Below are 25,197 nucleotides of genomic sequence, written 5' to 3'. Positions count from 1 at the left end.
ACCAAGACAGGTAGCTCCACGGTGGGATGCGTTTTCAGGGCAGGAAGGTGGGAGCTGTTGTCCAGTCTTCATTTTGATGCTTTCTTCCTCAGGTTGAAGAGGTTACACTCAAGAAGTGGTTTGTTAATTAATCACTGCTGACTCCTGGAACGCAGGGAATGGAGCCCATGTTCTGTTAGCACCATGCCTGGTGGGTATTACTGTTCTCTGTTGCACTGGTCTGATTGGTGTGTAGTTACAGCACTTTCTTTCAGTCTCCTTTGATTTTATGTAGAGGGCATGAGCTTTTCCTGTCACCTGCACTGCCATCGTGTACAATAGAAGCCACTGAACCTTTATCTCTTGCAATAAACCCATCAGTTTTATCTCGGGTTACTGCATTCCTTTTCAAGGAAGCATATGCTCCCAAACGCTGGCCATTCTGGAGACCTAGTGACAGCCAGCAGCTTGGGGTTGCAACATCGGCTTTTTGAATTGAAGTGTTTCCAGGTCGTGCCTTTCAGTTGGTCCTCATGCCTTTCTTTGCAGGAGAGCAGGTTTCTGGTGACTTGGAATATGGAATACAGTTTCACTGTAAGCAAAACTGGGATAGCAAGAAAGAATGGAGGATTTCACCTCTCGCTGTCTTGCTATCCAAGCACAAACCGAATTCCTGAGTTTGTAACCTGGTGCATTAGGAGGGGGGATAGAAGGCCGAAATGTCTCAGAACATACAGATGTTGTGTTGCCAGTGGATCACTGAAAGAAACTAGAGGCTGCCAGAAGCCAGTCATGCAGCATGTTTTACCTATGTGCTCCAGTGTTGCACAAGAGGCCTGTGAGTAATAACCTGCTTTTGAGGCTATGATGCAAGAGTGAAGGAATTGCTTTGCCCTGAAGGTTGTCCTCTCACATGTTCATGTGTTTCCAGGAACTGAGGATTGCAGGAATGCTAGCTAACACCCTGTCTTGTGTATCTCGGGCTGTTCCATATGTCTAATAGGAAAGTCAAATGGCTTTAGTACAAGTAAGTATTAGTCCCTTCTTCATTTATTTGCAGATGGCTGAGTTCCCAGTGAGTTATCTGTCTAACATATCGTATGCATGACCTAACCAGTCATTCTTACCCAAGATTGGCCTTACCCAGTTTGGGGGTAAGGAACAGGGCAACTGGCAATGAATGTTTAAGCCTCTTCTCCCTTGAAAGAGGTTTTCTTTAGTACTGCTGCAAATGCTTCTTGAACCTTTTCTTTGTCCCCAGCCTCTTGCCTTCTGTGAATGAGAAGAGAGGAGAAGGAGCTCAGCCAACCTGCCTTAACTTCCCTCCATGTGTGATGCCAGCTGTGAGTGTTTCTTTGGCAGTGTCTTAGCTGGTTGTTGTGAACAATAGTCAAGGAAGCAATCAGCAAGTATACTGCCCTAGAAGTGCTACACATTGTTGGGCCTGCCTTATCTCCCTGGCTTGAGAGGTGGATGGGGATCCAGGTTGGGATGCTGCCCTGTGTTGCACTGGAGCTTGAAGTGTCTGCTGGAGCAGAGGGCCAGTGTCAGAAATGCCACAGGATGCTTGATGGTGCGGTCACTGCATTGGAGGTGAGATGAATTAAAAAGAAGACAAATGTGTTGCAAGTTGCTTTGCTCTTTCTTTGTCCTTCTCGCATGCATCTTTCTGAGAGTAAAATAGCTGTTGTAGTAACACTGCAAAAATGCAACACTGGGTATTGGGAGAAGGGCCTGCTTATAGGAAGAATTCATCCAAGCCCCAGTCTCTGGCTGGTAATGACAAGCTAACCTGGCTTTGAACTTGGAATGGGAGCAACTCGCCTGTAGTCCCTGTTTCTCTTGGGTGCTGGTCAGCAGCTAAACCTTGCAAATACATGGAGTCAGGTGCCCAAACACTTGGCTGAATTCCTGGGATAGAATGAGTTAGATTTTAATTATGCAATGAGGCTTCTTACCTTGTCTGGCTAAGAGGGAGGTCCTCCTAAATAAGAGGTGTTTTAGAAAGGACAAATCCACAATATGGGGACAAATCCCCCCAACCTTGGAAGAAGGAAAGTCCTTGCCTAAATCTAGTTTAATTTTCCAATACTCACACATCAATTTTGATCAAACCAAGTTGCTTCTGCTTTATCTCTATTGCTCTCACAGACTTGGCGTGAGCTGAGTGTCATAATCCAGGGTCATAATCCAGCTCTTAACAAAGCTAGCTATGGCTCTGGTTGCCACATTTCTGTATGCCTTTTCTTTTTCCCCAGACATGAACATAATTGCACCAGTTACAGGGAGCTGTTAAACTTAGTGAACTGCCTGTACTCAGAAGGTAAGGGATGGCCAGAAGGGAGCACAGCATCCTTCTGTTGCCAATCTCCTGAAACTTCACCTCTGCCTTTGCAGGGTGTTTGCCACAGAACAGGTATTTTGAGCTCATACATCAGATTTCCTGGTAAAATACTACTATTCTGTGGCTTTTTACTTTCAGGTTTTTTCCTCTCTATGGAGCCAAAGATGACCATCAGTTCCAAGCTTTTTGAGGAGACACACGGTGTGTTATTATAGGTAACAACAAAATACAATTGTATTTTGCAATAAAAAAATACAATTGGAAGATTGCTTCAGAGAATTCCTCTTTGTACTCTGTGTAAATGCCCTTTCCCAAAGAGCCACTGCTCTACACTTGAGCCTGAGCTGGGTGTTGGCTGAATGAACTGATGCAATGACCGGAATGTGGCTGGGATGACAAACACATGGGGCTTGACCTGTCTCATTTAGCATGTGGTTGCTGAGCAACTTCACCTGTGTTAATAAAGTCAGTGAGTTTGAATTCCAGGTTATAAGATAATGTTCTGCCCTTCAAGCTTCCTGTACATAGCCTTGCAGTACTGTTTAAACCAGGGTGGCAGGCAGTAAGCAACCATCCGGTCAGCTTCTCTAACTATGTGGGCACTGTATTTCAAGTGGTTCTGTTAAATGTGCTTTTTGCTACGTGGGCAAGAAGCATGATGCAGAGAGTGTTGCTGAATACCAAGTGGCATTCTGGAGTTCTGTGTTGGGAATGTGGCTGTGGCTGACCCCTTATCTGGATGAATGGCAGTGGCTGTGCATCACTCTGCTGAGACCTGAGCAATCAGCACTAACACACAGAGCATGAATCTATAAGCTGTTAACCACAAATACTTTATGTCTGCCTTCAAAGGAGGAGAGTGAGGAGTATGACATGGTGCTTTACAACCCATTTTCAGGGTCATATTTGTGCTCTGGACTGTAGATGTTGAGTGTCCTTGTGTGAATGAAAGAAGTCACCCAGGCTCTGTTTCACCCTTTCCCTTTAGCTGAATTGTGTCTTTGCTGCTTTGCACTTGATCTGTTTCAAATAACTTGTGTGAAATAACTTCAGTGATGCTCCTAGCTCGGTAACCAGGGGAGGTGACACGCTTCATGCCTTTTCCTACTTGAGGGCCTCATTATTAGCTTTTATACTCCAGTCTTCTCTCTATTAAAATCACAGGCTGTAGGCAGACCTTTCTGTTGCAGTGTACAGTGTATACCTCCAATGCAATTTACAGTAAAATCTACACTCCAAAAATCCTATTATTTGGTCTATTTTCCTACTACTCAATATAAGACACGCAGTCCACACACTTTAATTATGGGTAATGAGAATGGCTTAAAAAATAGCATTGAAAGATTGCCACAAAGATCACTACAGCGTATCTTTGTATGCTGTGCAAGTGCCCTTTCCCAAAGCACCACTGCTCCGTACTTGAACCTGAGCTGGGTGACCTTAAGACAACGTCTTAAATATAGTATATTTGTTCCTGGCATGCTCTGTTGCATTGGGAATGTGCAACAGTGATACCTTTATTTTTCTCTACAGAGCCTCAGCATGAAGGAATAGTCCATATCAATCCCCTAATTTAAATATGAAATGGAAAGCTATGGCCACACTTGGTGCCTGCTCCAATCCCTTCGTTGTGCTGGCTTGCTTCCAGCAGTGGCACTAATTGCATCCAGCCTGCAGAGAAATCCTCATTGCTCAGGGCTTTTTTGAGAGCTGCTGGCTTGAATTCTTGTGTGATCTCTGCAGCCTGACTGCACATGCTTCATGCTGATGGAGAAGTGCTTAAAATGAGTAAGCATCTCTACTTGCACAAAGAAAAGCCATGGGGCTTGTTCAGCAGATCCAGCGTAAGGCTCTGCAGTAGGTGATGTGTGTCCTGTTTCAGCAGCTGTGTACACACACTCTGTTCTGGTTCTAGTGCACTTGGGATGGAACATGAAAGACACCATAAACCCCAAGGGTATCTTGATGCAGGGGGTTTCACAGTTATGCTTGCCTCTGGACTGCCTTCTATCCCAGTGCTGAGCCTGCCAAGAGTTGTATATTTGTTACTCTAAGAGTTGCCTGTCATGTTGGCCTGCTTAAAGAAGATAAGGGTCTGAGTATTTCAGTCTCTAAAGTATCATGAGCCAGGTTGGCATAGCAGCTAGCACGCCAAAGTCAGTACTCAGACACTGAAGCAGACCTGCCTACCTTGGAGGGTGTTCTTTTATGTTACTCTTGAACAGCCGAGGGATGGGAAGCAGGATGGTGAGTATTAATATAGCAGTAGCAGCATCAGGGGAAAGCACAGCAGTTGATCTTGTGTAATAAAGACAAAATGGGATTCATGCAGCATATGGTAATTGGAGAGGATTTAGGATGAATTCAGTTGCAGGGCTTATTTTGAGTTAGCTTCACTTCAGTAGTGCTTTACCAATGTCAGCTTTTATTGCATTTGTATCTGTTATTTTCCACACAAGAAGATTCAGGGAAAGAACCAGTGAGTATCTTCACAGCTCCAGATTACTGTATTTGCTCTGTGCACCTCTACATGTACTGCAATTTTGCTTTAGAAAGTCTATTCTGTCTGTAATGTGGCCTCCCACTGGGGCAAACTTCCAGCATCATTTTGCATGTGAATGTCAGATTGCTCCTTGTCAGCTTGATAGCACAGAGTTGTATGTGCTAACAGAGCTGTCTTGACCCCAGTGCTTGCCAAATAAAACCTTTCAAAGCTGAAAACTCTGCTTCTGAGAAGAAAAGCCACATGAGAGTTGCTCTGGTGTTCTCACCTATTGAAGGGACTGACTTGCTGCTCAGTGTTCTTAGTATAGGGAATGTGTTTCCTTGTGGGTTTTGCTTTGATCGGTTCTTCTAAATCCAGGTGAAGCTGTTTGGAGGGGGCAGCTGCTGAGAAGGCTGTCAGTGATCATTTGTTTCGTGAGCAGCCCTATGTGTCTTTCACTAACGCTCTATTGGAAGCTGTCTGTATTAGTGTCTAACCAAAATGGAATGGATGGAGTTAATAAAATCAAAGGATTAGGCCCTTAATCTGTGCCAGGACCACTAGAAATGTAGGTTTTCTCTTTTTTTCCTCTTCTGTCACATGCTGGAAAACCAACAAAGGACAAACATGAGGATTTTGGCCTCACTCAAAGCCTTCCCTTAACCACATTTCCCTGGCTTCCTTTCAGCTGATGCAGTGAACCTAAGGATCAGGTGATGACTCGGGAAAATGGTCTTTTGGAAACAAAGAGCTCAGGTGCTGGTAGAGCTTTTGGGTGGCTGGTTTTATGGTGTTACAGTTCCACAGTTAGGCTTTTGCTTACAGAGAATCAAGGTTGTTACCTACTGCATAGATGTTCTCCTATATACATAGCACCTTGCCACTGGCCAGGCCATGCAGAAGACCTGGGTCAGTGCAAGGGTATACACAATGCATTTAACTTTGCATTCCTCTGAGAAGGGTAGGAGTTGGGTGTCTTACTGCTCCCAAGCTGAGCCCTGAGAAGCTAATGAGTACAAGCAACAGTTGTACTGACTTCCTTGAGAGGAACTGCATACTGTTAAAGGGGTTCTGCCCAAACTGAGCATCTAATGGCTGATTCTTTATATATCTTCTGGTTATGTCAGGACACATCTACTTTTTTTGTGGTGCAAGGAAGTTTCTTTCCAGGCTTCTACTTGAAACTACTGCCTGAGCTATGGGCATGATGCAGGGATGGGTAAAGGTGACCAAAGTACATCTGCTGGTGTTAGAGCATGATGCAGGGATGGGTAAAGGTGACCAAGGTACATCTGCTGGTGTTAGAGCTGTCTGCCTTCATCAGAGATATGGCAGAGAAGTGCTTGTTAAGGTCAGGACAACGGTGACTGGGGAAAACATTACTGCTTGGAACAGCAGTGACCTCTTGTGGGTAGGGAAGATGGGTGGTGATGCTGGGTACAGAGGCTATTACTCTAGTGTGATTGCCTTGAAGTGAGTGTGGAAAGGGAGCTCAGATTCTCTTGGGTGGGTATCGGAAACAAACAGCTAGGAATGGTGCTCAGTCTGTTCTCCCTTGCCTGTAGATGTGTGTCACAAAGCTCATTTAGCAGTTGGCGAGATGAATTCCAAGTCAGGAAAAAAGACTTTCTGGGTCTTTCCACCAGATACCAGGTTGCTTCTCCTCCCTGTGCTGTGAGAGCATCTGAAGGTGAATGAAGCTCACTGCTTCAGAGTGAAAACTCTGAAGGTTTCGACTTCCCTGAGCTATACACAGCACTGCCTTTGAGCTGTTGTGTATCTTTGGGTATTCCAGGTGTTTCTATTCCCTGGACAACTGCGGATCCCATGGGACAGAAGGTAGGAATGTATATCTGGGAGCTGCTCTACTACCCTGCAATGGAACGGTAACAACATCAAGGTAACAGGAATGCCACAGAGCTGCTGAGTGGTGATGTCTGGCACATGCAGGTGTCAAGAAAATGAAAGGTAGTGGGAATCTTTAAGATGTTTTCTGCTTTCTATTACTCTTTTTGGAAGCATTAACTCTTCATACCTGTCCTTCTGCTCAGGGGTGACTTCTGTGTGTAAATTTACCATATCCCTGTCTCTAGACAGTAGGGGAAGATCCAGCAGAAGATGCTGTGCCAGGCCTATCCCTTTCTGATGGCTAAGGGCAAGCTGCATCTCACTTGTTGGTTTCCACAACTCAGGATAACCTGACAGACTGCTCCCTTTTAGAACTGGAGAGAAGGGGAATATCTGAATCACAAGTCAGTGGAAATGCGAATCCTGGGTTTGTCTTAACTCACTGTCTTAACAACACTTACTAAGCTGTGTTTTAGAGCCACATCCATCACCCCAAAATAGAAGTAACACTCAAAAGCCAGGCTATTTGGTGAAGTGGTTTGTCTGGATGTTTGTGGGAGGCATGAGTGTGTTGTGCTATGAAGTGGGAAAAGGAAATCAAAGAACAACAATAGGGAACACAGCCTTGACAAAGCTCGATCTTGTGTTTTTTGGGGAGGGGGAGGTCAGATGGTAGCTAAAGACCCAGAGGGCATCAGGCTCCAAAGTAAACTGCTTCTACATGTAAAAGCCTGCTTGACGGAGTGGTAAAGGTCAGAAAGAGACATGGAAAGATGTTGTTTCCAAAGGGAGTAACTGCCAGAGCAAATGAAAGATGCATCCAGGTGAGCAAGAAGCAGGGCACCAAGCCTGGATGCAGCTGGGACTTGAGGATTTAGAAAGCTCTGAAGTTCTAGCTAACAGCTTCTTGGAAAGGTGCTGGTGGGAGTGGTGATGTCTGGAGCAGCAGCAGTGAGTTTGGATGGCAGCTGTAAAGAGGGCTCATTTGTGAGGGGCTCACAGTGCTGACCCTCGCAGCCCCTTTTGTGCTGTTGTGGAAGCGGCTTAAACCAAGCTGATAAGAAGCTGGAAAGGCTTCATTCAGAGCTGGTACCCAATGTAGGAGCCAATGCAGAGCTGGATGCTCTCTGTGAGCTGCCAGAGTGGGTGTGAGGACTTGTCCTGACAAACTGATGTATCCCAAGGCCTCCCAGGGCTCCTTAGGGAGTTGGATTTGAACTCGGAAGTGAAAACCAGATGAAGAAAATGGAAAGCTTAAGGAGGCAGTGGAATTTGCTGCAGGATTTGAGTACAGCCATGCAGCAGAGGAGTGGAAGAAGATATTGCTGCATGGAAAAATAGGGAAAACCTGTCTTAAAACCATCTAGCAGGATGTGGCCTTCTTATACACCCAATAGGAATGTGGGTTTATTTTTGCCCTTGTTTTCCTCCAGTGAAGTGGCAATAGTGCAAAAATAGTTTAATTAACTAGTAGTCATGCTGCAAAGCTTGTGAAACGGTGCGTCCTAAATACAGGACTCAAAGGAAGTGATTGAAAATGAGGAGAACCCCTCCTCAACTTGGTGGATGGGAATGTGAAACCGAAGGAGCAGCACAGCTAAAAGTACTGGGCAAAACTGAGTGATTTATGGGGTTCCTTCAAAGATCTTTCCATCAGATGTGTTTTCTAGGCTGTGTTCGATGGCTTCAGGGTGCTGAGAGGAGCTTGGGTGGGGGATAAGGCACCTGGGTTTACAGCTCAGTATAAACCTTGTTAAAACCCGAGCTCAGCAGGGCTCCTTTGTGGCAGCTAGGAAACGATTGAGCTGTTGAAGAGAATAAGGCACCTGAAACAATAACTATGCCCTTTGCAAACTGAGCCCATCACTCCACATCAAAGGTGTAAGGTACGAGTTGTCTGCGGAAGCCAGGGCAAGTCAGACGAGCAAACAAGGAGATGCTTTCAGCTTGGACGTTGTTTGAAGAGGGGAGAAAAAAGGGTACTCCTTATCAGCAGAAATGTAAGATGCGTTTAACGCGGTGGTGGGTGCTTTGTTGCGTCTGCTTATCGGTTTCTGCCTCACAGGCTGCAGGATGCGGCAGGAGTCGGTGCTGGGCGCTTCAAAGGGATGGGGAAGGTAAAGATGATACTGGGGCCACCTCGGGAGGATGAGGTGTCTGATGCTGTGATCTGGATATCTGTATGTACGTGTATATCTGCACATGAACGGCTCAGACTGGGGTCTGCGAAGTTGAGTTCTGCCTTGGAAAGGGGAGTGTAGGAGGGCATAGAATCCCAGCCTGGTTTGGGTTGGAAGGGAGCTTAAAGCTCCTCCAGCTCCAACCCTTGCCATGGACAGGGACCCCTTCCACTGGAGCAGCTTGCTCCAAGCCCCTGCGTCCAACCTGGCCTTGAGCACTGCCAGGGATGGGGCAGCCACAGCTTCTCTGGGCACCCTCAGGAGTGGCTTTTAGGAGCGAGCAGTTAAAAAGAGCTTTAATGCGTTCCGCGGCTCCTGGCCCGGGCTGCAGCGGCGCCGGCGCTGGTGTTTGTACCTTAAAGGACCCCGAGGTGTTCCCAGCGCTCCGTCTGGGATCCCCGCAGGGTTGGGGGGGCCGGGCCCGGCGCTCACATGACGGCGGGGGGAGGACGGACAAGCCCCGCTCCCGCCCCGGCTTCCCCGCTCCTCATCCCTCCCTCCCTCCCTCCCTGCCGGCACAGCGCGCCCGGGCCGGGCTGTCCCGGCACAGCGCGGTGCTGCCGCCGCTCCTTCCTCCTCCTCCTTCTCCTCCTGTTGCGCGCTGCCCCCGGCATGCCCGCGCCGCTGCCCCCCACCGAGCTGTACGCCTCGGAGCGGGCGGTGGTGCTGCTCTCCTGCGTCCTCTCCTTCCTGGGCTCCAGCCTCCTCGTGGGCACCCATGCGCTGTGGCCCGAGCTGCGGACGCGGCCCCGCCAGCTCCTGCTCTACCTGTCGCTGGCGGATCTCCTCTCGGCTCTCTCGTACTTCTATGGGGTGCTGCGGGACTTCGACGGCACCTCGTGGGACTGCGTGCTGCAGGGTGCTCTGTCCACCTTCTCCAACACCAGCTCCTTCTTCTGGACCATGGCCGTTGCTGTCTACCTCTACATCACCATTGTGAGGGGCTCGCCCACCGGCACAAGCTTGCTCTGCTGCTTTCATGTCATGAGGTGGGTGCTGCTCCTGTGAGGGTATGAGATGTGGACCCCACAATCTCCATCCTGTGTGATGAAGTGCTTGGATGGATGCTTGGGTCACCTGCTCTTCCTTTAAGGACAGTCTGCCACTCTCAAGTTCCCTATAAACAGGGGGGTTGCTGTCATTTAACCAGCCCTGCTTAATTCCCCCCTCCCCGGGTAAAGAAATGAGCTGCAGAAGAGATAAAAGTGTTTTGCCTAAGGTCGCATAGAATACTCTCTGGCAAGCAGAACCCCTCTAAACACCCTGGCTTCAGCTTTCCCTCGACAATCTGCTCTTACATCCTAGATATAGTATCATGAATCTTGCGTTTGTAATACCTGCCTGCTGCTGCCAGAATTCCTGGGTCTGAGCTCTGTTTCCTGGGATCCCAACTTCCCAGTGTCAGCCTGGCCCGCTGATCCTCCCCCTTTCCCCAGGCAGGTTGCTGTAATTCAATACACCTAGTAGGAGAATGTAGTTTGCGAGGCAGGAGGCTGCTAGTAAAGCACGCTGAAGGTTGTTTCGGCAGGTCTGAAGGCAAGGCAAACCAGAGCACAATGCAGCTTTTATGTCCCAAGGTTTCTGCTCTTCAGCAAGCTGTTTTTCCACATCATGTTTAGTAAAAGCTTTCATTATGCAATTGGAGCTTGGGGAATCATGTGCTACCTCCACGCTGAGCAAAACAGTGATCCTTTAGTCCTCTGAGCTGCAAGAGATGGTGAGAGGAGCGATCCAAGGAGCAAACAATCAGGGCAAGCGCTGAGTTTCCTCTGGTTTCTGAGGCAAGTATTTGTCAGCTTTTCTTTCCAAGCAGCATCATTTGGGAGATGATTGAATTAGAGCTGAGTCCATGTAAAAGTGGACCAGAGAAAGATGTGAAGCCTAGGTGTGAATCAGGGAGGAGCCTGACTCCTGCCCTACCTGTTCTACTTGCTGCTTGACAGCAGTGTCTGTGTGCGAGGTGACTGCGCATTTGGGAACACTGAGCTACTGGTGAAGTGAAATAAGATGCAGTGGGACAGTGGCATTTGTTATGCTCTGTCAAGTGAATAGAGTTGCACCATAGGAGCTATGGACAGGACAGAGTGCCTGTAAAGAGCCACATTTTGCTTAAGGAACAGAAGAGGAGTCTGAGCTCTTTGTGGGGATGCTGTGTACAGGCTCCATCAAAGAGTTGATTCAGATCTGCCTGTTTGTGATTTTCCTATTTGCTAACCTCTTGTTGTGTGGCCTTTGTCTGTGCTTTAACTTCTCCATCTGGTTTAAGGCTTCTCAGCCTCATCATCTGCAACGTGAGGAAACAAATGGGCACACTCATTACAATAACGTTGGCTGCAATCTCTGCACTCTTAAAAGTGGGAGATTGCTCTAAAGCTGTGATAGAGAGGAAGGAAGTGTTTGACTGAACGTCCTCTGGGGCAATTTGCTAGGCTTATTTTCAGGTCTTTGCACTAGAAATAAAGTGCCATCTCCTACTCTTGCTATTGATCAGCTCCCCTTGCCCTGTTTAAGGGGCATTAGAGATAGTGCGCACTGAAGCCCTGTTGCTGGCTGCACAAAGCCAGTGTTTAAAGCTGCTTCTTGCTTTATGACCTGTATGAAGAGCCAAACAAGTGAAGACCTGTTCTCTGCCCATCCCCTTGTGACACATGTTCCTTTTCTTCTCTGTACTTTAATCATTACCTGAGAACTCAGTCATAAAACCTGATTCTGGGCATGATGCTTGGAGATGGCTCCTCACACTTCTCAGTGCTTCAGAGTGCTGCTGGCTACCTGAGGTGTTCTTCTCGTACCATGTGCATAAGAACTGCTGCAGCTGATAGGAAAGGATTCTAGCACATGCATTCATTGCAGTAGGTAGGTGAGACCTGGCTAAGGCAACAGGAAAGGTGGCAAAGGGTGGATGATTGAAGGATTTGAAGGTGTTTCCAGTATTTCTGGCTAGACAAGGACCTGGGATTTCTTCCCCCTTGCTTCATAGGTTGCTAATATCATCATGCAGTGACCACTGAGACATTCCAAGACACTTCTGGAAGGGATTCAAAGCAGGATGGAGCTGAAATGCACATTTTCTATTCTTCATAAGTAGTTACTCATGTGGGGCAAGTGTTGTTAGAGATGAATACTTCTTTAGTGTTGAGTAAAACCAGAGGTTGCTCTTTAGCCAAGTGGAGCAACTAAATAGGTGCTGGAAGTCAGTACCTGAGGTTTTCTTTTTAGGGAAATCAGGATGTCACACTGGATCAAACCTGCTGAACAGGTTCGTTCCTGCGGTAACACATCCACCTAGTCTAGTGCTGCAATGGAGAGCTACAGGCTCCCTTTTGGCTTTCAACTCCTTGAGCTCAGATGAGCTTTGAAAACAGGCCTACAGTTAGCTTTGGAAATACTGATGTGCTTGTAAGGTGTAAGCGCTGGTGTCCAGAGCCCCAATTCCAGGCTCCCTCACTGCGTCTGGCAGTAGCATTTGGCTGGGTAATGGTCATCCTTGCTGTGAGAGCAGCTGATCCAAACAAAGTCAGGGTGAGGATGCACCAGTACCCACCTAGGGATTGTGTCTTGCTTTGGTTTTGATAGCATTTGTTATTGCTTTCAACCTCTGAAGTATTTGCCTTTAATGGTCAGGCTATGGAGGTGGTTAGAGGTATATATGTGCTTACTCAAGCATTTCACTTAAATATTTCACTCTAGTTAACTATTTCAGTTAACTATTTCAGTTAACTATTTCAGTTAACTATTTCAGTTAACTATTTCAGTTAACTATTTCAGTTAACTATTTCAGTTAACTATTTCAGTTAACTATTTCACTTAACTATTTCACTTAACTATTTCACTTAACTATTTCACTTAACTATTTCACTTAACTATTTCACTTAACTATTTCACTTAACTATTTCACTTAACTATTTCACTTAACTATTTCACTTAACTATTTCACTTAACTATTTCACTTAACTATTTCACTTAACTATTTCACTTAACTATTTCACTTAACTATTTCACTTAACTATTTCACTTAACTATTTCACTTAACTATGCTTATATAGACATGCATAACATGCATATACTCACATGCATCAGTGGGCTACTTGGGAATCCTTTCATGTTCTGCTGTACTTACTGTACACCTGAGTCCTCAGTGCACTGCCTCGTGCATGGCTGTGCCAGTGCTGACTTTCAGAACTGGACATGTGTCCCTACAGAAGAGATTTGCTGTGGCTTTAGCATTTAGTTTACAGAAGCTTTTTGCTCCGGCAAACCAAAGGGTGAGCTCCTCCCTGTGCCTTAGCTTTTAAGTGCTTGCCTGCTTCTTTGGGAGGGTTCTCTATTGGTACCAGGGAGCTGCTTCATGATTAGGGGTCCAAAATGACCTTGGAGCAGCGTTGGTCTGGAGCTCTACTCCCAATGCACTCAAAGCTCTGCCCTGAAGCAGGCTGCTCTATGCAGAAGACTGATTTTTGTCTCTTTACAGGGTAATGATCCCCATCCCAGACGGAGCTGCCTGCAGGCTGCCTGGTCGGATGCATGGGATCTTGTCCAACCCATGCAGGCAGGTCACAGCAAACCTCCCCTGGGTGTGAGAGCTGCAGGGGGGAAGGAAACAGAGCAGCTGTGCAGCGTAAATCAAAACGTGCCATTGAGCAATCTGACCCAGGCACACTGAGGGCAAGAAAGCCAACACAGCTCAAGCTGTCCGCTGCTGTAGTTGAAGGGTCCTTGTCTTGCCTTGTATAAATGCATCATTGGTGTTAATAGAATCATTAAGGTTGGAAAAGACCTTTAAGATCATCAAGTCCAACTGGTGACAACGTAGAAAGACAGGCTGAGTTGCATGTGTTTTCATTAATAGATTGCTGGGGGCTGTATTAGGGGAATAAGAGCTGTTGTATCTGCCTTAGAGATGGGATTGCCAGCCTCTTTACAGAGATATAAGCAGTCTTCCCTTCTTTCCTGCACTGACTGTGCTTAGATCCAAGAGTGCTTTTGGGATGCCCAGCCCATATAATTACACTGTCTTTGGGGCTCTGAGTAAAATTTCTCTCTTTTTGTTACCCTGGATCCTTTTTTATTCTCTATGATTTTTATCCCAGTCTTCACATATGCCTTGAGTCTAAAATATGCTGATTCTTCTGTTGATGGGTGTAAAGCACTGGTATTTCCCAGCCTTTGGGAATCTGTCATTTAGAGGTTCTGAAGAATAACCCAACCACCACTCTCAGTTCTCTTTTCCAGTTATCCAAAATACAGCTGAAGAACCCCACTGCAATGCCTCACTGGTTTCTAGCTTCTAACTTCACTCTGAGCTTGTAATCCCTTGTCCCCAGCATGGGTTGTGCCATTGGATCCCAATATACCATTCCAGTGAAAATTAGCCTGATGCATGGCAGTTTGCTTCCACGTTCTTCCTTTTACTGGCCAGATGACCGAGGACTTGAAGTCCCTTGCCTAGTGGTCTGTACTTTGCTGCTGCAGCCTCTCTCATTGTGCTTGTTCACACTTACACTATTCTCTTCTATCTCCATGCACAGCAATTTGACCTGGTTTTATCTTCCCATATAACTCTCTCAGTTGCAGGTTGCTGTGGAGATCATTATGTAGGCAAATTAGGTTCTTAATACACTTCCTTTTTCTTGGTGCTGGCCTGCTTTGTGCTCCTGTGCCTTAATATGGTTTCTTTAAGGAAGTGCCAGTTCTCTTGAGTTCTTTCAGTGGTCACTTGTCCCAGGCGCACTGAGATGTGAATTCAGTGCATCTGTGCTGCTTGTTCACAGGCAAACCACCATCTTCTACCAAGATGAGCCTTCACTTGTGCAGGAACTTCCATGGTGGTGGTGTTTGGAGTGATTGCACAAAGCCTGCTCTGATAATAGCAAAGGGAGGGCTCCCTGCAGCAGAACTGTCCTTAAATAACAGCGCTGGTTTGGATTAGCACTGCCTGCTCTGACCTGAACACTGACACGAAATGTGCCAACCATGCTAAAAGGCTGACTCTGGCGGGGGTTTTTACAGCACCGTATTTGTATTTGGGGTGGGTTCACGAGCATCATTGCAGAGCAGGAAACGGGGCATTTCTGACACCTCCTATGGGATTAGCTGTGATTTTGCTGTTGGCATTTCAGACAATCTGGTCTGAGCAACTGCTCTTTGCCTGCATAGTCTGCAGCACTGAGACTGGCTATAGGAGGAAGACCCTTTCCATGCAGCTGCTCCAGGCTGTCATTGCAATGCAAGTGTGAACCAGGAAGGCAATGGGAGCAACACAGTAATGGCTTTGTTGCCTTTGCAACTGGAGAGAGCCCGAGGGTTGTGCTGGGGGCTCAGTGAGCACTTTGTGAAGCATTTGAGTGCTTGTTGAAGAAACATCCCTTGTCCCACTTCAAGCTCCACAGCACCTTCCCCTGGGGATGAACACGGGATGTATTCCCATGGTCATGCAGGTGATGCATCCCGCTGGATGCAGGGCAGTGTTTGAAGTGTGGGGTAATGGGTGATTGCACATCCCAGGCCTGTAAAGCCCTGGCTATGAAGAGCACCCAGGGAAAGGCTGAGTGGGATTCTCAGCTCTTCCTCATGGGGTTTTGTGGGCAGCCCAGGCTGCCGACTGGTTTGATTCATGAACGTCACCAGTAAATGCTTCCCTATGTTTGCTTCTGCTGTCAAGAGAGAAACCAAAGGCAAAACACAACTCCAGACAAAGTGGGCATGGCTCCTCTTTGCTTTCTCGGCTTGTGGCTGTTATTGCCAGTGCTTTTCCTTGGGAAGAAACCTCCCTTGGTCCTTCAGAAGTTACCCTTTTGCTCCCAAAATATTGATTAACCCCCCATTTAAAACCAAAATCCAGTGATGGAACTGAGTTGGGGATTTCTTTGTGCGACGTGTCCCTTAGGAATAGTGTGGGATCGCGTTGCTTTTGGTCTGAAAGCTCTGGATCAGCCCGATTGCTCGTGAATAGCTGGGTCCTACAGGGTGGTCACTTCATAAGATGCTCTGCTGGGGTCACATCCTCAACATCACTTGTATCCAGGAGAGAACATCTGATGAAGAACCCCTTGGTCCATCACCCGCTTCCCCTGAGGTGTGCAGGGACTGAAGGGAGCTTGTTCTTGGCATAACCTTGCTCTTCCTGTTCTTCCCTCAGCTGGGGAATCCCCCTTGCCATTACAGTGGCGGCTGTTGCTCTGAAGAAGATTGGCTATGATGCCTCCAACGTTTCCGTGGGCTGGTGCTGGGTCAACTTGGATGCAGAGGATCGGGTCCTGTGGATGCTGCTAACAGGGAAAGTGTGGGAGATACTGGCCTATGTGACTCTGCCAGTGCTCTACCTCCTCATCAAGAAGCACATCAACAGAGCGGTGAGTACCTTGCTGTGTGATTCTGTTCTCCCATGCTCCGAAGATTTCCCTTCATCCTTGGCAGCTCCACAGGCAGGAATTGCTTCATGCACTGCTGAAATGCACCCAGCACTGTGGGAGAAGCAGCATCCCTGACTGAGCAGCCTCCAGCATCACTGCAGAGACTTAGCACAGGAACTTAAAAGCCTTTGGAAAACTTGCAGGGGTTATGGAATGCACTGGAGTGAAATGTAAGGATTGGAATAGGATATGAGGGAGAAAAGTCAGCTTTAATCAGTCATCCACAGTTCCACTTGTACCAGCCCCGCTATTAGCATATGGCTGTATCTAACCTCAGTCAGTTTAGGATCTCTAATGATGGGTTTAATACCTGTTTTGTCCTAGCAGCATAAAGCACCATGTGGGAGCCCGGGTGCTACATAGCATTGGGCATTATATAGCTTTATCCACTATATGCACACACAACACAGGAAGGCACCCTGTCTCGGGGAGTTCCGGACTCCAGAGGCTTATTTGCTGCTGTCCTTGTGAACACAAAGAATCCAGGCACCTAGGACAACATTAGAGAAATGTGGGGTGATGGTGACAGGAGGAGATGCATCCAGAGATGCCTTTTCCTTTAAGTTGTATTAGGGAGAAAAGCCCCCCCACACCTGGATGGATGCCCTGAAGAGCACTGCCCCTGCAAACCCGTTCACTGGGCTGCAGCCATAGGGATAAATAAGCCTGAGTCCTAGGGGTGCTGGAAAGGGGTGTTGGGAAGGGTTTGCTTGTGCCTGTCACCACCCGACCCACACGGGCCGGGACGCGGTGTTCCAGAGCTGTCGAAGATAGCAGCGTGACCGGGACCGCAGGGAAACCTGACCCGCACCTGGCCAGCCTCAGCCTCAGCCTCCTGCTCTGCCAGGGATTCCATCGCACCCTGCTCCAGCCATGACCCTCTCACAGGGTGCTGAGCACGGGCAGTTGTCCCCAACAGGGGTCTGAGGGCTGGAGCAGCAGCACTCGGTGCTTACGGAGTGGAGCATCTCCCTTGTAGATGCTTTGGGTTGAAGGGACCTTAAAGCTCTTCCAGTTCCATGGGCAGGGACCCCTTCCACTAGAGCAGCTTGCTCCAAGCCCCCGTGTCCAATCTGGCCTTGAATCATCAGCCTTGAATCTCACCACTAGGAATTCTGCCAAGCCTGGGAGCCTGCTTGCTGAGTCGTTTTACTGGCACGAGGTCTCCCACTTCCAAGGAAGAGTGACAGACAGCCAGGGCTGTGTGAACAGTAGGAATAGCTGAAGTGGGGTTTGCAGCAGTGCAGTCAGAGAGGCAGGAGCTGTCATGGGGCACATGTGCAGGAGGCTTTCCAAATGGAAAAGACCGTATAGGAGTGGATGGGAAGCCGCACTGGAAGCCCCCCAGAGGGTTTGGTTCAGGTCACTGAATCACTGCAGTGTTGTTGCACAGCTCTGTTCTGGAGGAAGGAAAGTGCCAGGACTGGGAGTACTGGGGTGAAGGAGAACGCTGGGCATGGAAGCTGTGTGTGCTCTGTAGCCCCGGTGGGAGGGTGAATGGTTTTGTGCAGGTAAGCAATGCTGAGATTTCATCCCTTCACCCACATTAACACCCTGCTGTTCAGCACTGTGTGTCCCAGCACCCGCTCTGTGCAGTGTTGACCTGCTCTCCCCATCCAGCACTCTGAGGGCATCCAATGGTTTCTACCATAGGGCCTTACACCTCCAGCCACAGTGCTCCAGGCCACAGATCCCTGCATGCACTGGTATAGAGAGGTATCACTGGCTTGTGCAGATCTAAGGAAGCCAATTGCTAACAGAATATGGTCAGAAATTCGAGCATTGGTTTGCATGGCCATAAATGCCCTGTGGGACTTGCTGGCTGTGGTGAAGACTCAAGAGTTTGAGAAGGATGAGCCAGACTGCTCCTCAAATTATATCATCTATATATCTATATATATCTATCTATAGCTATCTATATCATCTCTGTCTGTGTGTCTGTCTTTGTGTCTCTGTCTCTACGTCTCTCTCTGTCTCTATGTCTCTGTCTCTATGTCTCTATCTATATCATCTCTATATCTCCATCTCTATATATCTATGTCTATATATTGCTGGCCCAGAAAAACTATTTTCTGGAGCACCACATACTTTATTCTTACCCATTTATAACCTGGTTTCTTGGTAACTCCGTAGTGATGTTTGTTCATATAAAGCTTTAGTGGGATTCTGATAAGTGCCGGATATCCTTTGTTTGCCACCCTTTGGCTTCAGCAGGAATGTTTGCATTAGCAAGGGCAGAATGTGGCTAAAAGGTGCTGCTCAGGAGTGTGTCCCTGTTAACTTCCCATGGGATGCAGAGATTTCGTTTGCTTTGGAAAGGGTCCCTGGAGCTGAATGTCCAATGTAGCTTTTTGTTCATGTTTTTGTCTCTCTCCCACCCTCCATGGAAGCACGCAGCCCTCTCAGAGTATCGCCCCATTCTCTCAAGAGCACCTGCATTTCAGCCCCAGACTTCCATAGCAGATAAGAAGTTGATTCTCATCCCTGTCATCTTTATCATCCTCCGCATCTGGAGCACTGTGCGCTTCATTCTGACCCTCTGTAACTCCCCTGCAGTGCAAAATTCAGTCCTGGTTGTCCTGCATGTAAGTATTTGCCAGGCAATGCGTTGGAAGGAGGATCTGGGAGGGAGAAGAGGCTTTGTTGCTCTTAAGACCGTTGTTGCAGCGGCAGGATGCAGCGCGTACTGGCTGATGCTGTTGGCACGCACTGGTCGGGATGCTCAGCAGCAGCTATTTCAGCAGCATCTAGTGGCTACAGGCAATAACTGCAGTAGGAGTTGATATAAATGCCTGTAGGAAAAGCAGGCTCGGATCAGAGATGCCGGTATCCATCCTTCAGCAGGGGCTGTGGAACCCCCGCAGTTGGTCTGCTTTGGGGTGCGAGGTTGACCTTTCTGGACCTGTTCTTCCCACTTAGGTGGCAGCTGCTGTCAGTCTGATGCTGTGCTTGCTCTTCTCTGGGGGGGTACCTATAGGAACAGCTCTGGTGAATGCCTTCTCTTGCCCTTACAGGGGATTGGGAACACGTTCCAAGGAGGTGCCAACTGCATCATGTTTGTGCTCTGCACACGGGTGGTCCGGACTCGGCTCTTCTCCTACATTTGCTGCTGCCACCCTGATGAGCTGGATTGGCCTTTGAGGCGATCAAACAGCAACCAGCAGCGCCCAGAGCCCCCCAGGAACAAGGATGTGCCAGGCCCCGAGAGGACCAAACCCCTGCTCTCCAGCACCTGAGCCCGGGCTGCCTGCATCTCGGTGCAGGTTCTTCTTTCTTGGTAAAAACCCAGTGTGAGGCTTTCCTCCTGTCCTGCCTTGCTGATAGGAGGGGTAGGGAACAGCCACCAGCAAGCACTTGACAGAGAGGCAGGTTTCTGCCTTGGGGATCCCTGTCTGGCTCCCCAGCAGTTCCCCATCATGCTCCTTTGGGGTGAAACCATTTATAGAACTGAGCCCTCCCCTTCCATGTGAGCTGGGGCAGTGCCTGTTACTCAAGCCTGTAAAATGAGGAACTGGGCTGCAGTGGTGTCTGGCCCACAAGGACAGGACACCGGTGACAATGCAAGAGGAATTCGTGTCTGCTTTTGATGGCAAATACCAGGCACGCAGGTGTTTCTCCAGTGCTGCACAGGATTTAGTGCCCCAAGTGTTCTCTGTAAGGTAATGCAATCCCTGCTCCTGATCCCCGTGGAGAGAAAATAGGGTTAGGGATTCATCCAAGCTTATGTAAAAGATCTATAGGGTCAAAAACTTGACAGCAGCTCTCCATCATTTCAGGTACAAGGTAGGACACTGTAGGACACTGATGCCGCTGCATTGGGGCAGGTGTGTAAGCACAAAACTGGGTCTTGTCCTCCCAGAACATGAAGTTTCTTCCTAAAAAAGAGGATTTTTAAATGAATTGACAATTCTTTTCCATTTTTATAGTGAGTTCTTGCAAAAAGAACAGAGCCTCATGAGCTCTTTCTAGCAGCCTCAGGGCAGTTGAATGATACAGCCATCCATGGCACTATAGGCAGAGGCGAGTCCTGTTATTTCCTGCATTGAAGACTTGGCATTAACTCTATTATTATCTTAAATACATTAACCCCAATGCACACTGTGTGAACATGGGAAGGTGGAGTCCTCAAAAGCTCCCTGGCCCATTTCATGGGGCTGTAAAGGGGCTGCACTCCTCATCCCTGAACTCTAGCAAGGACAGATGCCAGCATTTATATCTGCCATAGAGGAGGGTTTGTTCTTCCTTTCAAAAGGCTGGTTTAAACCTCTAAACTCTGAGCAGCGACCTTGGGAGCTTGACCTCAGGCTCATCTCCTGTGGCTTGGAAAGAGGAGCTGTGTTTGAAACTTGCAGGCTCAGAAACCTTGACCTCTATGAGGCTCAGATTTGTGCTGTGTTCAGTGCTTTGCAGCCAGCCCTGAAGAGAGGAAGCAAAATTGCCACCAACCTAAGGGAAATCAAAGCAAAGCACCACACACAGGCACACACATGCCCCAAAAGAAAGGAAAACAAGGCTGAGGTTGGAGAACCCGGCTGTGGTTTAGGAATGGGCCCATCCTGCCTGTTCTTAGCTGTTGCTTGAGCTACATGATGGATTTTAACTGTGCTTCCTTCTGGGCAGGTGCGGGATCATCCCAGAGCCCCGCAGAGGGAGCTCAAGCCTGGGGAGAAGCACGGCTGGAGTGGCTGAGCAAAGGGAAGAGGTCCTGCTCCTCCTCAGCATTGGACACCAGCTGCTTTGGCCTTGAACTTTGCTCAGGGTCCCCTGGAAGATACCGCTTGGCTCCAGCTTCCCGGTTCCATTCCCTCCTCCACCATAAATCTTACATCTGTTTGGGGTTTTGCTTCTCTGTCTGACAAGGCAAATGTGTTGCGGGGTGAGCAATAGCACGGTGACAGGACAACCCAGTAGCTGTTCTGGGCATGGATCTCAGTCCTAATCCATGAGGTCTTCCAGGGAGCTCCAGCCTGGCTCCTGTCCCTCACTTGACTGAGGACAACAGCGTGCAAACGTGTCTGTGCTGTGGTGCTGATAGGTAGCTCCTCTCGATGGTTTATTCCTCCTCCTTGGTGAACAGGGGTTGTCATCCTCAGGGTTTATGGTGGCAGCATGGTTGGTTACTGCCTCCAGAGGAGATATGAGCTCTGCAGCTCCCCTTGGTGCTCAGGGATATGGGGATGTACACCCCAGCCTCCAGCAAGGGCAGCCCCATCACCAGTGGCTGGATGGTGCCTGTGCTTCAGTCTGTTCTTGCTTTGGGAGTGATGTATCAGAGCTGGGGAGGGATGGGGATCTGTTTGCTGTTTGGAGATAACGTTTGACCTTATTTATAGCTCCTCACTGGCTTGGTTTTTAAGGATTTTCTCCAACTTCTACAAAATAAAGTTGTGTTTCTTTACCAAGCTGTTGTTCAAGCACATTGTGATGGGTCTCAGCACCTTGGGCAACTTGGATGAGAAGCTGTTGCAAGATCTTCCTTCAGGTTTCTTTTATGTCTACCTTAAGGACTAAGGAAGGCAAATACCTTCCACCTGTTTGTAGATCTGTTTCTCTTCCTGTCTTTTGTATGTATATGTCTTCTTAGTCCAGGTTATCTTCCGAAAGCAAGGAAAGCTGTGCATGCATGCCCTTGTTCACTCCCCAGGCACAAGCTGGTTAGGAGGTGGTGAGTTCAGCCCTCACCAATACATGCTATCGGTAGTATTATACTACTTATAAGTACTGTTGATACTGATCCATTGCAAATCCTGCTCTCCTTTTCTTCCCTTCTGCCCACAAATTGAGTCTGAATTGGGCCATGTGGTTCCTGGAGTGCTAGGAGTGAACCAAGAGGGCTCTTCCCAAGAACCGGTTCTGTGCCGGATGATTCCTGGGGCTCTAGGAGTGAGCAAGGCTCTGCAGTATGGGAGGATTTGGGCAGTGTTGGTTTTACTTTAAAACCTCGAAGCTGTGTTTAACGAACCATGTGTTTGTAAGGAAAGATGAGATCTTGTCGGTAAAGAGGAGAACATCTTAGGAAGGTGATGTCTGGTTGTGCCACTAGAATAATCTCTTCCCATCATGAAGAGCAGTTACAGAGATCACACAGAGTACTCTAATGCTGCCAAACCTAATGTTTGTATGTAGGGTTGCATAATACAAGTGACTCCTGCTACTCCAAGGCAGTGACAGTGCCTGTTGTGCTCCACTGAATTCCAAGTATCCTGTATGCATAAGCCCGTAGGGAACCACAGAAATCAGTGCAGAGTGGCACAGCCAGTATTCCTGTCCTGCATAGGAAAATGAAGCCAGCAAGGTCTGAGAGAGCAGGGCGGGTGTTTTGACAGTCAGGTGCTCCTGTTGAAGAAGGTGCACATGGAGATCTAATATCCAAGCATCCCAACGTCTTGTGGGTCACACAACGCTGCCTAAAGAGAAAGGCCCACAGTTCCCAAACCAACTGGTGAGCTTGTGGCAGGGTAAGTGTACAGATGTCTGATCCTTTGGGGTTTATTCTGGGGATGTGGCTGAGGGGGTCAAAGAGGGCAGCAATGGAGAAGGAAGGAGGTTGGCAGGACACTACCTAGCGCTGTCCTTGTGCAGTGAAAATAGGGTCTCATTTACTACTTGGTCCCAGAGCCTCATGTCTGCTACTGTTTACATGCAGCGTGTGCTTATTTATCCAGCAATCCCCTTTCCTATTGCTGGGGGAACAGGCTGCCTTATCCATCTCTTGCTTGTTTAGCTTGGAAACCTTTTATGCAGCTGATAAAGCAGTATCTGTATCTGCCTTATTTGTAGGCAAATAACGTGTAACTTAAACTCTCGTTTCACCTTGAGGCCCCAGTTGTAGCTCAGCCCTGCATGTGGGTTTTGAATTAGCCTTGACTGAACATGCAGTTCCTTCCCAAAATGCAGGTGAAAGGGCTGCTAATGGCACCCTCTTGACCATGTACTGTGGCATGTGTCCTAATAAGTCTCCTTAGCAGAAGGATTGTAATCAGCACGCTGCAGTGTGTCCAGCTCCCCTCTAACCATCACTTTTCTATAGCTCACTGCTGATGTTCTCCAGCAGATTCAGTGTCCTGGAAACCAGGAATCCCCTCTTAACTGTTCTTGCCAAAGAGTCAGGGTTTCATAGGATCCAGCCTTGAGCCTGAGTCTAAACAGTTCCTTGCATACATGCATGAGAGCCCTTACCTTACCATGTGGTGAATAAGCGCAAAGCAGAGAAGATACAGACTGGGGTTAGAGTCTTAAGGTAAATGCGCTCTGAGGTGAAGAGCAGATGTGAGGAGCTTAATATGTGCTGGAGCTGGAGCTGAAAATGTGCTTGGATAATACCTGTAGCATTGGCTCTTCTGTTACTGGCTCTGTTCTTTGCCCAGGTCCAGCAGGATCTCAGCTCTTGAAGGATGTCTATTCCTGCAATTGCTCTGACAGTGTAAGGAGCAGTTCATTCACCATCCTGCCTCCCTTCATCCATCTCTTCCAAGATCATCCAGTGCCCATTGCTACCTTATGGGTGGTGTTGCCAGGTTCTTCCTGTGATATGCATTTAAGCCATTCCACTGCCATAAGCAAATATTTACTCAGTGAAGGATTTCTGATGGCAAACACCCATGTCCTGTTCCATTTCTCCATGTGTCAAGATTATCCCTTCAAGGCCAAGGAAAGGGTTTAAAGACATGATAGAGAGTTCTCCTTCCTTGTTATTACAGAGTATTACAGTGGCTGATACTCAGTAATTACTGTGGTCGTTCTGCCAAGAACTCCCATAGGAATGATGCTGTCTTTAAAGTACTGGAATTCCATGTAAGGAATTTGTCCTGCTCCCAGTGTCCCCACCCTTTGCTTTCCATTTTCCCTTTTCTGGCTAAAGAGATGTGAAAGTGAGAGCTAAGCCTGCTACTGAGTGAGCTATGGCCTGTCCCATGTGGTTTGGGGTGCTTTGAGCACTGTTTGAAGGCAGCATGGGAAAAGCTGAGCTTGGAGCATCTTGGTTAGTGCCAGCTAGCTCCATCCTCCCAGTGGGAATGCGGAGGAAGATGAGCTATGGGGGAAATGCGTGTTCAGTTCTGTTTAGCTAAGGCACCGTGCGGTACTGGGAACGGAGGAGCAGGAGTAATTCCTGAAAGACTTGGGAGTGTTCTTGAGGTGTGATCCGCTGTCAAGATATCCCAGCAAATGCTGTCCTTGGGGATAACAAAGTGCAACAGAAGTCAAATACAATAAAACCCAGATGACAACAAACCTCAGGGCTCAGTTCCACTGCCCTGAAAGCACCAGGGCTCTGTTCCCCTTCCTATTTTTAGCACAGGATGCTTTCACCTGGAGGAAGGGAGGCTGCAGCCAGTCAAAGAATGCATGCAAGGCACATGAACAGCTGGCTGCTCAAGAGAGATGGGCCAACAATAGCGAGGTTTGGCTCCAGTCTCTCCAGCTGCTGGAGGTATCTGTGAACTTTGCATTTCTCTGACACACTCTGGAAACTTTGGTGGATCATTAACCAGGTCCTGTGCTGTTCAAAGTACTCTCACAGTGCAGGGGGTTAATACTAAGCCAGCAACACATGGCGTAGCTGGCATTAGAGGGAAAGGAGCTAATGTGCTTTGGTGGGAAAGCTGTGTTCTGTGCGCTGTCAAAAACAAACCTGGGGGGAAGAACCTGTTCTCTGTGCCTTGCAAAAGTGCCCTGAGCAAGCTGGTCTGTGCAAGGCAGGGCAATAAGGAGTATTCTGGCCCAAGGGCAGATGTGCAGTTGAAGGCTGCAGAAGGGTTAACACAGGCTGATGCTGTGGCCCATGGCAAACAATCTCTCTAGTGCCAGGGGCCCCGTAGAACGCCCCATTTTCCATGTCACAAGGATTGCTGCAGCAGCTCTGTTGCTCTGGACTTGTCTGTGTATATATAGCTGCAGGAAACAGCTCGTCCAGCCGCTGTTGCAATAGGTCTGCTGCTCCTGTGAGGC

General features: G+C 48.1%; 1 protein-coding gene across 2 annotated transcripts; it reads left to right on the top strand.

Moving 5' to 3' along the window:
- The first annotated feature begins 9,311 nt into the window (after positions 1–9,311).
- Positions 9,312–21,148, top strand: GPR157 (G protein-coupled receptor 157). Of its 2 annotated transcripts, none has more exons than XR_009724654.1 (5): positions 9,312–9,825; positions 15,975–16,188; positions 18,639–18,833; positions 19,263–19,538; positions 20,869–21,148. XR_009724654.1 is itself a non-coding variant. In XM_061347888.1 (5 exons), exons 1-4 carry the CDS (start codon positions 9,449–9,451, stop codon positions 19,482–19,484), a joined length of 1,008 nt encoding a protein of 335 aa, XP_061203872.1. In that variant the 5' UTR covers positions 9,312–9,448; the 3' UTR covers positions 19,485–19,525; positions 20,869–21,148. The 2 variants fall into 2 exon arrangements, 1 of the variants encoding a protein (XP_061203872.1); XM_061347888.1 differs by having other exon boundaries at positions 19,263–19,525.
- Positions 21,149–25,197: the final 4,049 nt, after the last annotated feature.

The sequence above is a fragment of the Neopsephotus bourkii genome, unplaced genomic scaffold (assembly GCF_033783945.1).
Source record: "Neopsephotus bourkii isolate Nb327-2 ecotype Australia unplaced genomic scaffold, CSIRO-AGI_Nbou_v1 NB_333, whole genome shotgun sequence".
Lineage (NCBI taxonomy): Eukaryota > Metazoa > Chordata > Aves > Psittaciformes > Psittacidae > Neopsephotus > Neopsephotus bourkii.
This window is presented reverse-complemented; position numbering and strand designations above follow the sequence as displayed.